This window comes from Crinia signifera, chromosome 1 (assembly GCF_055691185.1).
Source record: "Crinia signifera chromosome 1, ASM5569118v1, whole genome shotgun sequence".
In the NCBI taxonomy this organism is placed as follows: Eukaryota; Metazoa; Chordata; class Amphibia; order Anura; family Myobatrachidae; genus Crinia; species Crinia signifera.
This window is the reverse complement of record NC_139217.1, coordinates 295409526-295423727: the sequence shown is the minus strand read 5'-3', so window position 1 is coordinate 295423727 and position 14202 is coordinate 295409526. Positions and strand designations below refer to the sequence as shown.

Genomic DNA, 14202 nt, shown 5'->3' with positions numbered 1-14202 from the left:
CACCAAGAGATGTCAGGTAAACGACATGGGCAGATCTATGGGGGTTCGGCCACCAGGAATATAAGGGATACTTAATACCCCTTTCCCCTCCAAATGCCATTAAGTGTTCTTTACCTGCTATCCCGTCAGCTTTATTTTAAATGGCTTTAGCTCTGAACTATTTAAAAATATATTTGCGAATATGACTAATATCTCTTTTCCATAAGCCAACATGCCGATTGGGTTTAGTGTTCATTTAAACCAAAATTTAGCAAACTCCGCAAATTCAGTCCTTGGGAATGCAGTACTGTAAAGGCCCATACACACTGGGCGACTTTGAGCTGAAAGCACCTCACTTTATTCATCTGAGCTGCTTTCAGCTCAATAGATGCCCAGTGTGAATGGGGCAGCGATGAGCAGTGAGCTCTGATGCGCACTACCGCATCATTGCTGGCCCGGGCGCTCATCTGCTGTTATTCCAGCAGATGAGCGGCGGAGTAGACGGCTTTCCATAGCATCCTGCTATGGAAAGTCACCCACCCCCGGGAAAAATGCCAAAATGGGTGAAAAATGTGTGTATGCACTCAGCGTTTTTCAGCTCAGCGATTTTCCCCATCATGTCTTACCATACAGGCTGGGCAAAAAAGCCCAGTGTGTGTGGACCTTAAGATACAGTTTTATTTCTGATAGACTGACACATATAAGTAGAACTTCCAGCTCTGAAATCATATAAATCCTTAATTACTGCATTAGTGCACGCAAGGTCTGAGAACTGAATTTACTCACCTTTGGCTAAAACAATAGCAAAATAAAGGCAACATGCAGGGAGTAAATGACAACACTTTTACCAGCTGCATTGTAAGAACATGTTAGGCAATGTTCACAATAGAATTTACTGTAGAATGAACATCCAAATAAAGGTACTGTAGTCTAAACTAGATTTAGGCCGGTATTCAATAACCCACTGTAAATGACCGTTGATGAAAAGGGGAGGTGGCCTCTGGCTTTAACGCACAGGGCTAGTCAATTGACTCCTTTTTTTAACCAACAGCCTTATTAACACCCATTAAACAGTCGTTAACATGGGTTAATGGACATTAACATGCAGAATCCATTCAAAGTTCATGGATATGCATGTTGACAGGGCTGCGGAACCCGTTAAACGAATCGATATCAGTGATTCTTTTTGACCCACTGAGTTAGGTGAAAAACCTCCAATGGATCGCCCCGGACAGCAATGAGCACATAGTAATCTAAAGTGGCTAACTGAATTCTGGCAGTAAGTTTTGTTTCTCTAGAATAGGGATGGGGAAACTTCAGCAATATAGCTGTTGTTGAACTACACATCCCTACATGCCCTGCAACAGTTTTATCATGGGCAAATAGCAAAACTGTAGCAGGGCATGCTGGGATGTGTAGTTCAACAACAGCTGGAGGGCAGAAGGATCCCCATCCCTGCTGTAGAAGTGATTTGCAGCTAAAATCCACCTGCTAACAGCCATGGAACTACAACTTCCAAGATGATCTACCAATGAGTTGCAGTGCAATGGCATGCAGAGAAGATTATTATTTCAATGACATAATGTTTCTATATGGGACACACTGGTACAACTCCATGCATGTGTAATCTTTGTCGGAGGAACAGAACAATGGACCTAATACCTCAAATCTCTGGTTGCTGACTTTCTTTCCCTTTTTATTCCATACTATTTTAGGTCTGGGGTCTCCGGTAGCTTGGCAGACAAAGGATGCAACGCCCCCTGATATTCCTGTTTGATCAACAGGGCTTCTTGTAAACCTCGGTGGTGCTAGAAAAAAAAGAGAAAATAAAAATGATCCGTGGATACAATAAACTTAATTCATCATTCTTGTTTATTTGGTTACTCCACAGCACCAGATTTAACAACAACATGTAAACAATACTGTTACTACATAATAGTAGTGTTTTAAAAAAAATATGCAGTAAGTATAAAAGGTTATTTATATTTAGTACTGATATACTCTAATTTTATTACAAACAATAACTCTTTCCACAGGTAAATGACTTGTGTCAGGGTGCAATTAGTCAGTGTGATTTTTCTACCATTTAGATGGCACGGATTGAGAGGAAGAGACTGCAGTGTGAAGTATTAGCTTGACAATTGTCCCCAGTAATTCATGGAACACAAAGTACTGTGCTGCCTCATACGTAATCCATACATCATAGATCATCATTGTCCAAACCCTCAAGGTAGATTATTTTAAAGGAAAAAGCACACATACTGGCATTATTTGATACAATTGTATGCATGCAGCTGTCAGAGCAAGCATACCTCCCAACCAGGGGCGTAGCTATTGTAAGGCAGCCCCCGCTGCTGCTTGGGGGAGCGGGGGCTGCATGGGCGCCGGGTGCTGGCACCAGCCACTACCCTCCGACCATCTACTTACTGTGCCCCTGCCTCCCTCTCCGTGTCTGTATCGCCGGGAGTTGGGACCGCATATCTACTAATATGCGTCCCGGCGCCTGGCTCCTTACAGTCAAATGTACATAACAAAATGGCCGCCTCCTTAGAGCAGACCGTTTTTTAAGATGCTAGAGGAGGCAGCGGCGGCCTCCTCTAGCATCCTTACAAACGGTCTGCTGTAAGGAGGCGGCCATTTTGTAATGGACATTTTACTCAAGGAGCCAGGCGCTGGGAGATGCAGTCCCAACTCCCGGCTGAATATAGATGCGGCGGGGGAGGCAGGGTAAGAACAGCACTATATTTATGGAGGAAGGGGGCACCGATATTATCCGGCGGGGGGCGCAAAAATTGGCGCTACGCCCCTGCTCCCAACTGTCCCTATTTTTGGCCTGCAGTGTCCCGCAGTAAGGGAGCAGTTGCGGGAATGCGCACAGCATATTTTCACTTGAGACTGAGGGGTGAATTTATGAAGCTTGGAAAAGTGTTATCTATCCCCATAAAGAACGTTATGAGCAAGGTGATAATGGTTCAGCCAATCAGCTACAATATGTAAATTGACAGGTAAGAGCTGATTGGCTGAACCATTATCACCTTGCTCATAACGTTCTTTATGGGGATAGATAACACTTCTCCAAGCTTCATAAATTCACCCCTGAGGGACAGGAAGCATGACCAGCAGCTATAAGCTGAGAAAGGATTGACATTGGAAGCTGTGTCTCACTGAGCCTCATCCCTGTGAAGCCACACCCCCTTTGGCAAGTCAACACCCCCTCTCAGCGTCGGGGTCCCGATTTCAGCTTGCCCAATATTGGGAGGTATCTGCAAGCCATTCGTGCCTCCTTGACTCCTTCTGTATCATGACCCAACCTCCACGGATTCTTAGCAGTGTATTTAATAAAGTGCAGGTTTATGGAAGTGAAGATGGTGCCAACAGTTACTATATAGATTCTAGCTATTACCGTCTAAATAGTGCTAAAAGATAAGCCAAATCATATTGGTCACTGTGAGCAACATTTCCACCTCTGTAAACCATACTTGTAAATAAGCCTCTCACAGCTGGCAGGTTTGTACGGTTCTGCACACTTGGGGCCAGATGCACTAAGCTTCAAATCAAAAGTGATAAAATGGAGAGTGATAAACAGCCAGCCAATCAGCTCCTGCCTGCCATGTCACAGACTGTGTTTGAAAAATGTCACGCAGGAGATGATGAGCTGGTTGTTTATCACTCTACATTTTATCACTTTTGATTTGAAGCTTAGTGTATCTGGCCCTTGGATCGTGGTGCTGCTCTGTCACATTATAGCTAAGTTCGAAATTATCAGGAAATCACTGACAGTACTAGTACTTTGCATGTCACATTCAATGAATAACATTCTAAAAGTCACTTAGTGCGTTAAATACCCCTAATAATTTACACCATAGTCACCTGTCTAGGTTTGTGTAATCGTAGCACCAGCCCTAGCCACAATCTACTATATTTCACAGCAAAAACTGTGTAGGGTTGGAATAACCAAGTAACTGATGTATGCTGAAGTTGTTATATAGAGCGTCTATGGCTATTTAACAAAGTGTGGGCTAATATCCACTTGAATCTGAGCAAAATAGATCTGACACCAAATCAGCAGTGCACAGATATTGCCCAATGCTAAAAAGCAGTAATAAATAAAAATGCTGTATTTTACACACAAAGCAGAAGCTTTGGGTTAGATGATAAATATTATGAATAGATTGATTCATTCTTATGGTCTTGTTATATCCACAGCAATCTGTTATTACAGTAGGGACTGGCATGGAAGTAATTTTGTTGGTGATGTAGCTATACGCATCTTCCTGTTGGTTGTTGCATTAACTCTTATCTATAACAACCAAACAATCTGTGTTATTTAATAGCATAGGTGAAGACTTGCACAGTTCAGTAATTCATGACATAAGTTACATTTACTTGGCATTTTATCATCGCAACATATAGCCAGCTATAGCATACATTCTGTTTTCCGCCTGCCCTATTAATCTGTCACCTACAATTTTAGGTCAGTGGGTTTACATTAAACACATTTCTATTCATCTTTTCTCTCAAAAGCCAGAATCATTCCTCCTATTTCTCAATAAAATCTTATTTCCAACACTCCCGCTGCAAAAATGCAAACTGATTATTGGTATAAGTATCATCATCTATCAAAGTGTCCTTATCGTAAGTGTCACAGTGTATGGAAAGATTGGTTTTAAAATGAGATTCTTGAGGAGGTGCTGCAGATGGAGTACTCCTGGACTGTGCCAACAATACTAAACTATAATATATCACCATAACAGTCTACGTACAAATAATTGGTCCGCTTGTTGAAAAAGGACTCACATTGCCATTAGTTATCATGATGCTACATAAGAATTAAAGACTCTGAGAACTATGACCCATTTTACAAAAACGATTAGTTATGCTTAAAGTCACATTTATCTATTGTATAGCTAGGTCACTTTGTGGCCGCAAATTAAGAGTAATCATGAGACCTACAGTAGCTGGCTACATAGCACTGGGGTCATGGGTTTGGTTATCTGTGTAGAGTTTATATGTCCTTCCTGGGTTTGCATGGGTTTCTTTAAGTCTTCTGGTTTTCTCCCACAGTGCATAAACATATTGATTGCTTAATTGGCTGCTAATGGCCCATACACACTAAATGATGCCCCCCGCCACCAATATTGGCGTCATCAGGGGGGGCAGGCATCGGCAATCGCATACACACATGCCAATGCCTGCTCTGAGGTGAAAGGCAGCAGGGGGGCAGCGGGGGGAGTGATGGCCGTTAATGATGACCTCCCTCGTCTGCACATGCTTGGACGTGGGAGAGGGTTGTTAACGATGCATGGTAGTGCCCAACATTAATGACAGTGAGCATACACACTAGGCGATATTGTCCACAATATCACTCAGAAAGCCCTTTCTGAATGATATTGTGACGAATATCGTCTAGTGTGGAAGGGACTAAAATGAAATGGACCCTAGTGTATGTGTTCGTGTTTTGGAGCGGAAGTGTAAAGGTGGCCATACATTAGTACGATTTGTCCCTTTTTTTTACAAGATTCTGATGCATTGGACCGATACATCGTGTGAACAGTGTCAAATTGTAAGTCATTTACTTATGATTCCAATCCGATGTGCGGTCCCATGTGCATGAGATTGTTACCGCTACACCAAAAATACATCGTATCCTGGGGTGGTGAATGGGATCGCATAGGATACATCCTATGCAAAATGATCGCACACGATGTATTGCATGCAATCTAGAAGAAGGAGAGAGGAATAGTCATTTCAAGAGGTATCGCATGCAGGGCTAGCATGCGATACCCCGGCCAAGTGTATGGGGGCCGTAAGTAACAGTTGTGCAGCAGCTGATTAAATATTTTGAGCACAGTGCAGCACAATACGGTAATGCCTTCAAAATTATAATACAGGTTTAGTATCCCTTATCCAAATATTCCAAAAAAACTGTTTCCAGAATGTCATGTTTTTGTTTTGCTAAAAGCACTACTGGGGACATCTGTAACTGGCACTACTGGGGACTTGATATGTAACTGGCACTACTGAGGACTAGATATGTAACTGGCACTACTGGGGACTTGATATGTAACTGGCACTAAATATGTGTAAAAAAATGATTGCTTGACATTCAAATTCAGTACCTGAGATAGGACACAAACTTTGTTTCATGTGTTGAAACCTAGTTTTATGAACAAATAAAATATAATTGTAAGTATATCATGTGTTTTATGTATTTATAAAACATAATTTCAAGATACTTCAAGATGCCTCATTGAAATATAAAAATATTCCAAAATACGGAATAATCCTTTATCTAAAATGCTTCTTGTCCCAAGCATTTTGGATAAGGGATACTAAACCTTTAATACCTAACCAAATATATATATATATATATATATATATATATATATATATATATATATATATATATAGAGGCTTGCGAGCCCGGCACTCTCAGTCCACGTAACAACAACCGCGGTGCCTTCCAGGGAGAATACAGACAGGTAAGTACCGGCTGGTACTATCGGGCGGCACTCCAACGGATTTAACTGAAGCAGTGAAGATACAGACTCACACCTGCACAGGGAACTGATCTAACGTTTCGGTTTATTCAACCTTTATCAAAGACACACATTAACACAAAATAACACTTACTTATAGCCAGAGAGAACCCCATGTGCCCGCCTGCGGCATCCACGCTCCGTCCCGGCCGCGCTTCTGACTGACGTCACAATCTTACGTTCCTAGTCACTGTCAGCAGCCGGCCTGCGGCGTTTCCATGGTAGCCAGCAGACGCTACTGAAAAAGAAAATACGTGCATTTTTAGAGAGCCACAAACAGTGATCACAAGGGCAACATCTGCCATTGTTATATCCTTTCCTTCAACATTTTTTTGTTGGGAGGCTCCAACATTCATCAATAGATGCTTGATGTTTATCTTGTTGCCCTTGTGATCACTGTTTGTGGCTCTCTAAAAATGCACGTATTTTCTTTTTCAGTAGCGTCTGCTGGCTACCATGGAAACGCCGCAGGCCGGCTGCTGACAGTGACTAGGAACGTAAGATTGTGACGTCAGTCAGAAGCGCGGCCGGGACGGAGCGTGGATGCCGCAGGCGGGCACATGGGGTTCTCTCTGGCTATAAGTAAGTGTTATTTTGTGTTAATGTGTGTCTTTGATAAAGGTTGAATAAACCGAAACGTTAGATCAGTTCCCTGTGCAGGTGTGAGTCTGTATCTTCACTGCTTCAGTTAAATCCGTTGGAGTGCCGCCCGATAGGTCCAGCCGGTACTTACCTGTCTATATATATATATATATATATATATATATATATATATATATATATATATATATATATATATATATATATATATATTATCTAAACTGCAATAAATGTAGATATTTTTATTTATATATATTCAGTATTTACCATTATGGCATAGTTTAGCAAATTACAATTTAGTCAAGGAATTTATTATTCGCAAGTGTATCGATTGAAAATTCCCATGACTATTCTACCAGTCGATAAACGACACCCATTCAAAGCAGAAATAGCAGCTAATAAAAGTAACATGCTTACTCATAAGAAAATAAAGCTAACCAGCCTTAATATTTCGCTACATGATGTAAACAAGTAAAGATTGACACCAATGTCTGCAGTGCTTAATCTTGCTGACTCCAAAGCTCGCATCCAGACCACAGCTGCTAGGGTCTCTGGTGGCCAGTACAATTACTATTGTCATGAGTCTGCCTATTAACATAAGGGCATGCCTGAATGTGAACCGGCAACTATTTATAACTTCCCCAGACACTGTGTAGCATGCAAGCCAACAAAAACTTTAAAGCACACTTCATTAAGCAGGGCCTGACATTAACGTGGGAAACTTCCCAAGAAATGAATGGCATCAATAAGGAAGTAATGTTACTGACGGTCCAACAAGACAGGCAATGACAGCTTCCCATTGCTGGCCACCGTGATTCCATTTCTGTAGATTTATTCAGTACACTGAGGACTGAAACATAAAAATGGAACTCATAAGAAACCATTCAGTTTCAGGTAGCATTACTGCATATACTACCACTGGGAATCCAGATGCCAAAAGTAACCTTAATTGATTATGTTTGAATAGAAATAATACGATAGGTGGAGTATGCATACAGAAGTCTATACATACACCTAGCCCTAATGCGCCCTGAAGCAAGATATGCCTGGCGTGAGTGTGTTGACAAGTGCCGTGCAGCTCTGCCACAAACGGGCATCTCTACACATGTTACATATGACCCCCCCCCCTTGCAGTGCACATGGTTTTGTCCATTTGAGAAGGAATTTGCCTTCACAAGTGAACCAGAATAAGGGCCTATGCCGTTGATGATGCACAAAATCCTTCATTGCCTATACATGTAAGACAACAGCGGACATCACAAGAGAGGCTATGGAATGCAGCACGGTCCAGGTATGTATGCACTTGCCCATGCTAGCTCCCCCGCCAGGTCCCGACACCGGCGATGTCATACTGGCTACACTTTGGGCCTTATTCTGGTTCATTTGATCGGATGCGTGCACGCACCCTTGGGAATGAACCATACCCCGCCTTGTGAATGGTTAGCCCGCACCACCTATTCGAACGCCGAATTCACTCACAAGGCTTGCAAATGGATGTTTTACATGGTTGCAGACCATCGAATGATGGCTTTAGTGCACGCATATTTAAGGGTGTACATACCACTTGTACATATTAGCGAAGAGTTTCAGGGAATTGGGCAGGCAGCTGACATCCGGCTATGTCAGCTGTCCACCCCCTGCACGTGCATTATGACTGCATTAGCATATGTATGCCCAGCGTTTTTATGGGAACGCCCATGAAATGCAAGGCGTACACATATGATAATGACCCTGGCCAGCACCCCACTCCCCTCTCCACCCCCTGCTCGCAAGGCTGGGAGCGTGCACAAGGCGACCAGATTTCTTCACCCAGCATATACACATGTGCAGAAATGCTGCTGCGCATGCGGAAAACATGTGTGAATTCACGTCTGAGTGAATGAACCAGAATTGGGGCCTTTGTGCATGTTTTCACACTTTATCATGCAACTTAATTGAAGCCCATTGACTACTTTTAATATCCTATTTATTTATCATTTATTAAATATACAGTATATGAGAAAAAACTTCTGATCTATAAATTAAGATAAGGCAATTGTGTATAGGGTGACATGGGTCATGCTGGAAGATATTAAAGTATAATGCTTACAATATTTGTAGAAGAAAAGAATTCTTGCAAGCATAGAGATATAACACTAGACGATAAGAACATCACCCCAACATCCCTTGTGAGAAGTGTGATGCTGACAGGAGATTCATTTACAACAACCAGTGCTAATTCACTTATTAATCATCATTTATCACATCAGCAGCACAGCTCATTACTGGAAGCCATCATTACTGCTCAGCACTAACCTGGACTTACATCTACCTAAGAACTGGCTGCTACTGTACAAGACTGATAATTCATTTCTAAAATAGGAAGAAAATTCTAGTACACATATCCCACTACATGTCACATGTAACAATCAATAGTTAAAAGATAGCAGGGCAGCATTTTGGCTGCTATAAGCGAATATTGGAACCCTTGAGGGTTATTTATTACATGTTGCTTTTCAAAGCTCAGCAATTTTCATAGTTTTTCTGCCCAAAATTTTAAAAAGTCAATGCTTTTGCTAGCCATGTTTTACTAGTAGAAGCATTGCCCTTTTAAATTTCAGGTACAAACACAATTCAAAAGGACACGGTAATCAAACCGATTTGTGTCAAATGGATTTTTATAGATTTATTAATTTAAGAAAAATGAAAGCCAGCAATTGGGCAAATAAAAGTGTTTAGAGTATTTTGGAGGTGCATTAAAGTGATTTTCATTGTGTACAGGTAAAGCCGCATACACACTAGACGATGTATGTACCCAGCGATATTGGCAGCAGCAGTAGGGACCAGGTGCAGTGCCGGCATAGGTAATGTCGTTGATGGGGAAGCAGGGGCCATGCTGCAGCTGCCCTCAATAACGCATTCTGAACAAACGAGGTAGGAAGTTGTTAACGATGTTGAGTGTACACACTAGATGAGAAAGTAAATGATATAGCTCAGAAGGGACCTTCTGACTGTTATCTTTTACTTTCTCATCTAGTGTGTATGGGGCCTAAGATCTTAAAATACTGGAAAAAATTCTTGCAATTCCTAGCTGTAACATAAACAAAAACCATTGCTCATCAACACAACACACAAGTAGGACACGTTTCAGGCACTAGGGGATTGGGTTAGGCTGGGGAAGGGATGTTAGGGGGGTTTAGCACTAGTGGGCAGGTTAGGAATAGTGTTATACTCCCTGCCCGGAGTGTCACTGGATTAACCAGAAGTAATCATTACTTGACCACTGTAGTAGAAGACACAGCTGTAACTGTAAGTCACCACTAGAGCACCATAGATGATTTTTGACTTGCTGTTCTTTGACATGCTGACCTTTTCTCAGTGTCAACATGATGAATGCCAACATTGTCAAATTATGGTCATGTCAACACGATGTATGTCAATAAATATACAACACCACCTGGTGTCAATAGGGTAGCTGTAATAGCCTGTGAACTGTGGGCATCAGCGAGTCTTCTTAATATTTTAAAATAGCAACCATTTAAAAGCAAAGCTTTGCGGGAGCGAGTATTCTCTCGCCCGTCGGGTGGTGTTAGAAGGCTCGGTAACCAGCGATTTTTTGCTGCTAAGCGAGTCAATCAGAATCACCCCCATAATGTCTTTGCGAACACATTGTGCTCACAAATGGACTAATACAAAGGTGCATTTACCTAGCATCAGTTGATGGTGTGATAATATGCAAAGAATATACTGCGCTATATAAGAAACTGTAAAGAAATAATTATACTGTAGTTTCAGCCATTCCCTTGTGTACTAGCATGCATCTGAATGTCCAAGCCATGAGGTGCCCACTTACAGCACCCATACACCACTGATGGTTCTAGACAATCCACCATTGTCTTCTCATCATTTACACTTTTCCAAGCCCTACAGAAGAAGGTACAGTTTCTCCATCTGAACATGGTCTCTGTGGAAACAGCTGTGAACCTGGGAATGAAGCCACTTTCACTGACACGCCTGCAAATCAGGCCCTCAGTATATAGCCAGAGGAATTACCATATTCAGTAATGGGCCTGCTACTTGCCACCCATATTTAATAAATAAATAAAGGAAACGTAAGCACTGAGACATACAAGAACAATATGATAACTCATGACCATGACCCATGAGCCTTTAGTTTTCCACATGTTTGTAATCTAGAGGGGATAAATCTACCTGAATGAAAATAGAGACTTGATGGATAATCCAGACTTAATCCTTCATCTAGTAGCAAATGAAAAAACATAAAGCCTCTTGAATGTAAAAGGTTTGTGACGTGCACACCCCTTCATCTCGGTGGAACATTACCTAACCATGTCATATTCACTCATTTCACAAGAGGATATTCTGCTTCAAAGCACTTCACTGCTCCTTTTCAAAGTTTAATGACTGAAGAAAGAATATGAATTATTTGGTATCTTCACATGTAAAGCTGATTTTCAAACTTTAAGGCAGGTGTAGGAGGCCTCAAATGAACAGACAAATGATCCCATGCAGAATAACAGAGGGGAAGGGAAGTAGAGCGTATCCATTAATTGAAATATTAACACATCTAATCCGTATTAAACTAAAATGCTTGTATCTGCTGTATTAAGAATACATGAAGGATAAATCATATTAAGAATACATGATGGTTGTAATAGGAAAAAATGAAAAAAAAAAAATACTAGTCTAGGTAGTAATAGGAAAAGTACTAGTAATGAGGTAACTTGGGAGGTGACCCTCTGTTTATCTCTGTTTACAAGCTACAGTATACAGTTTTTTTTGCTGTTTAGATAATATTTATAGAAATTGATTTAAAATGTAGATTATATTATTAGTATTAGTATTACTATTATTTGCAGTAGTACTAGTAGTAGTCAGGGCCTGATTAACCAGTAGGCTAATTAGGCTACAGCCAGAAGCACTGGGTCCTGGGGGGGGGGGGGGGGGGGCGCGCACAGCGCCGGCACAATAGAATGCATTCGAATGGGAGTGCTTCTTGTTGCATTTGAAGTTCAGTCAGGTAAGGCCGCTTGAGGTCTCCCCCGGGAACTGTGGGAGGAACAGTGCCTGCTGGTATTGCAGGAGTCATCGAGGCAGGGACGCTGAGAAGAGGAGATCCTGCGAGAGCCACGGCTGGCTCCGCCTCTGAGGCATTAATTGATGCCACTGTTGCCAGCACTGCTAGGTCAGTAATTGCCAATATGAATAGAGCTGAGGCCAATAGGAGGGCGTCAGGCCCGGAGATTTTAAGTGCAACACATATGATCTCCGGCTCCGATCCAATGCGCACGGGTCTGCGCATCGGATCCGATGTCACACACATGCTATTTGGGCTGATTTCCCCCAGTTTATCAGCCCCATCCACCGGAATTAGGTGAAATTGGGCTCAAATCGCATAGTGTATGGGGCCTTAAGTGTAGTCAGTGTATCTCTGGCTCTTCCAGAGTACAGTAAGGAGCTTCCTTTATGCTTGAGATCATTTATTATAATGTCATGTCAGTGTGATTACTTAAACTATGCTCTTTTGTCCATGAGTGTCTTCCCACCAAGCCACTATTCTACTACCACTGCAGGAGCACCGTGGCATATTGGTTGTTGCTGGAGGTTGCGAGTGCTAACACACCAGTATATAGCAATATGTGACCCCACAGTTTGCAACAACACCCTCTTTATGCCAGTACTCAATATTTTCCAGCTGAAGATGTATATACTGTATGCTCAATAGTTAGATGTATAGAAACATTTCATTTAAACACACACCTCTCATATTAACTATTCAGAATGAGCTATTACATATGATGAATAGTTAGAGAGAAAATAAACAATTATCTAGAGTATGCGGCAAAAGTAATGATTTGAAAGGAACAAAGGCACCAATAAGGCAATCACAACCTCCAGCAGCAACCAATATGCCAAGGTGCTCCTCCAGTGGTAGTAGAATAGTGGGTAGGTGGAAAGACACTCGTGGACAAAACAGGTCGTGAACCCCCACCAGGGCAAATATCCTGTGTAAGCAGGTATTCTGACTGTCAGGCTTCCAACAGTCAGGATTCTGATGTTGGAGTAATGGCCGTCGGAATCCTGACTGTCGGTGAGTCATCCAGCACCCGTATATAATGGGTGTAACATATTTTCATGCACCTTAGCAACAGCAAAGTGTTCCTGGAAATTGAAATGAAATAATGGCAACTATAAGCAGAAATTAATTCATATAGATGTGTTACAGGTAATGCTCAACCAATGCTTAGAATTTAGAACCAAGAACATGAATGCCAGATAATGCTGAATCAATAATGCATTATACTCACCTTAATAACTCCAGCAGTTTTCTGCGAGCTTGTTAACTGAGCACCTATAGTTTCAGTAAAATATCTTTATTTTTAATGAGGTTCCTTTCCTCATCCACACTACTTGCTCAGGTCTGCAGATCTGTGCACAGATATTTTATTTTAATTGTAGCACTGCAGCCCAGAGAAGACCCATGTTTGCACAACTTAATTATCTGATAAGCTAGGCTACAGTTGGCTCTGTCAAATCAATGTAAGTCTATGTTAAATAATTCAAATACTTGCATTTAGATAAAGTGCATTTAGCAATATTCCCTATTAATTACCTTTTGGCTTTCAACCAAATGGCAGCTGAAAGTGGTTAAGCTGCTATCATTTATGGCTGGTTAATGTAAAGAATCTCTGTCAAAAAAAGCATTTAGCACTCGAACGATGTTGACACTGGTCAAGTCGGCATCTGGTTAGACACCGAAGTTCTTGTATGGAATTATTAACAAGATACCTTCCGAGGAAACTGTCCGATTTCAAAGACGGAGAAACGCGTCAAGTAAATAGCCATTTTGTTTCCCCTTGGGCCACCCAGGAGCATTATTGTCACCCTTGCCGATACCCACAGAGATTGGAAGGTCGTTATTTCTTCAGCCGCGGCAACAAAGTATCTTCCAGGCTACAGGATCAGTCCGGTCCGGCCTGTCATCTAGTGCCCGTAAGGCAACTGATGTGCGGCGCTGAGGGCTTCAAAACTACAGGCAGGATACAGAGATCATTCCCGACACGGCACCCATCAAGTACCTGAC

At 41.8% G+C, this 14202-nt stretch overlaps 1 protein-coding gene across 34 annotated transcripts in view; it reads right to left on the bottom strand.

Annotated features, from left to right (window-relative positions):
- The window catches only part of PTPRD (protein tyrosine phosphatase receptor type D), a 1589668-nt gene that overhangs the window by 180010 nt on the left and 1395456 nt on the right, over positions 1 to 14202 (bottom strand). For all 34 annotated transcript variants that reach the window (XM_083185941.1, XM_083185944.1, XM_083185945.1 and 31 more), the window contains one exon: positions 1642 to 1787. In XM_083185941.1, coding sequence (XP_083042067.1) covers positions 1642 to 1787 — 146 coding nt within the window. The remainder of the gene's footprint in view (positions 1 to 1641; positions 1788 to 14202) is intronic.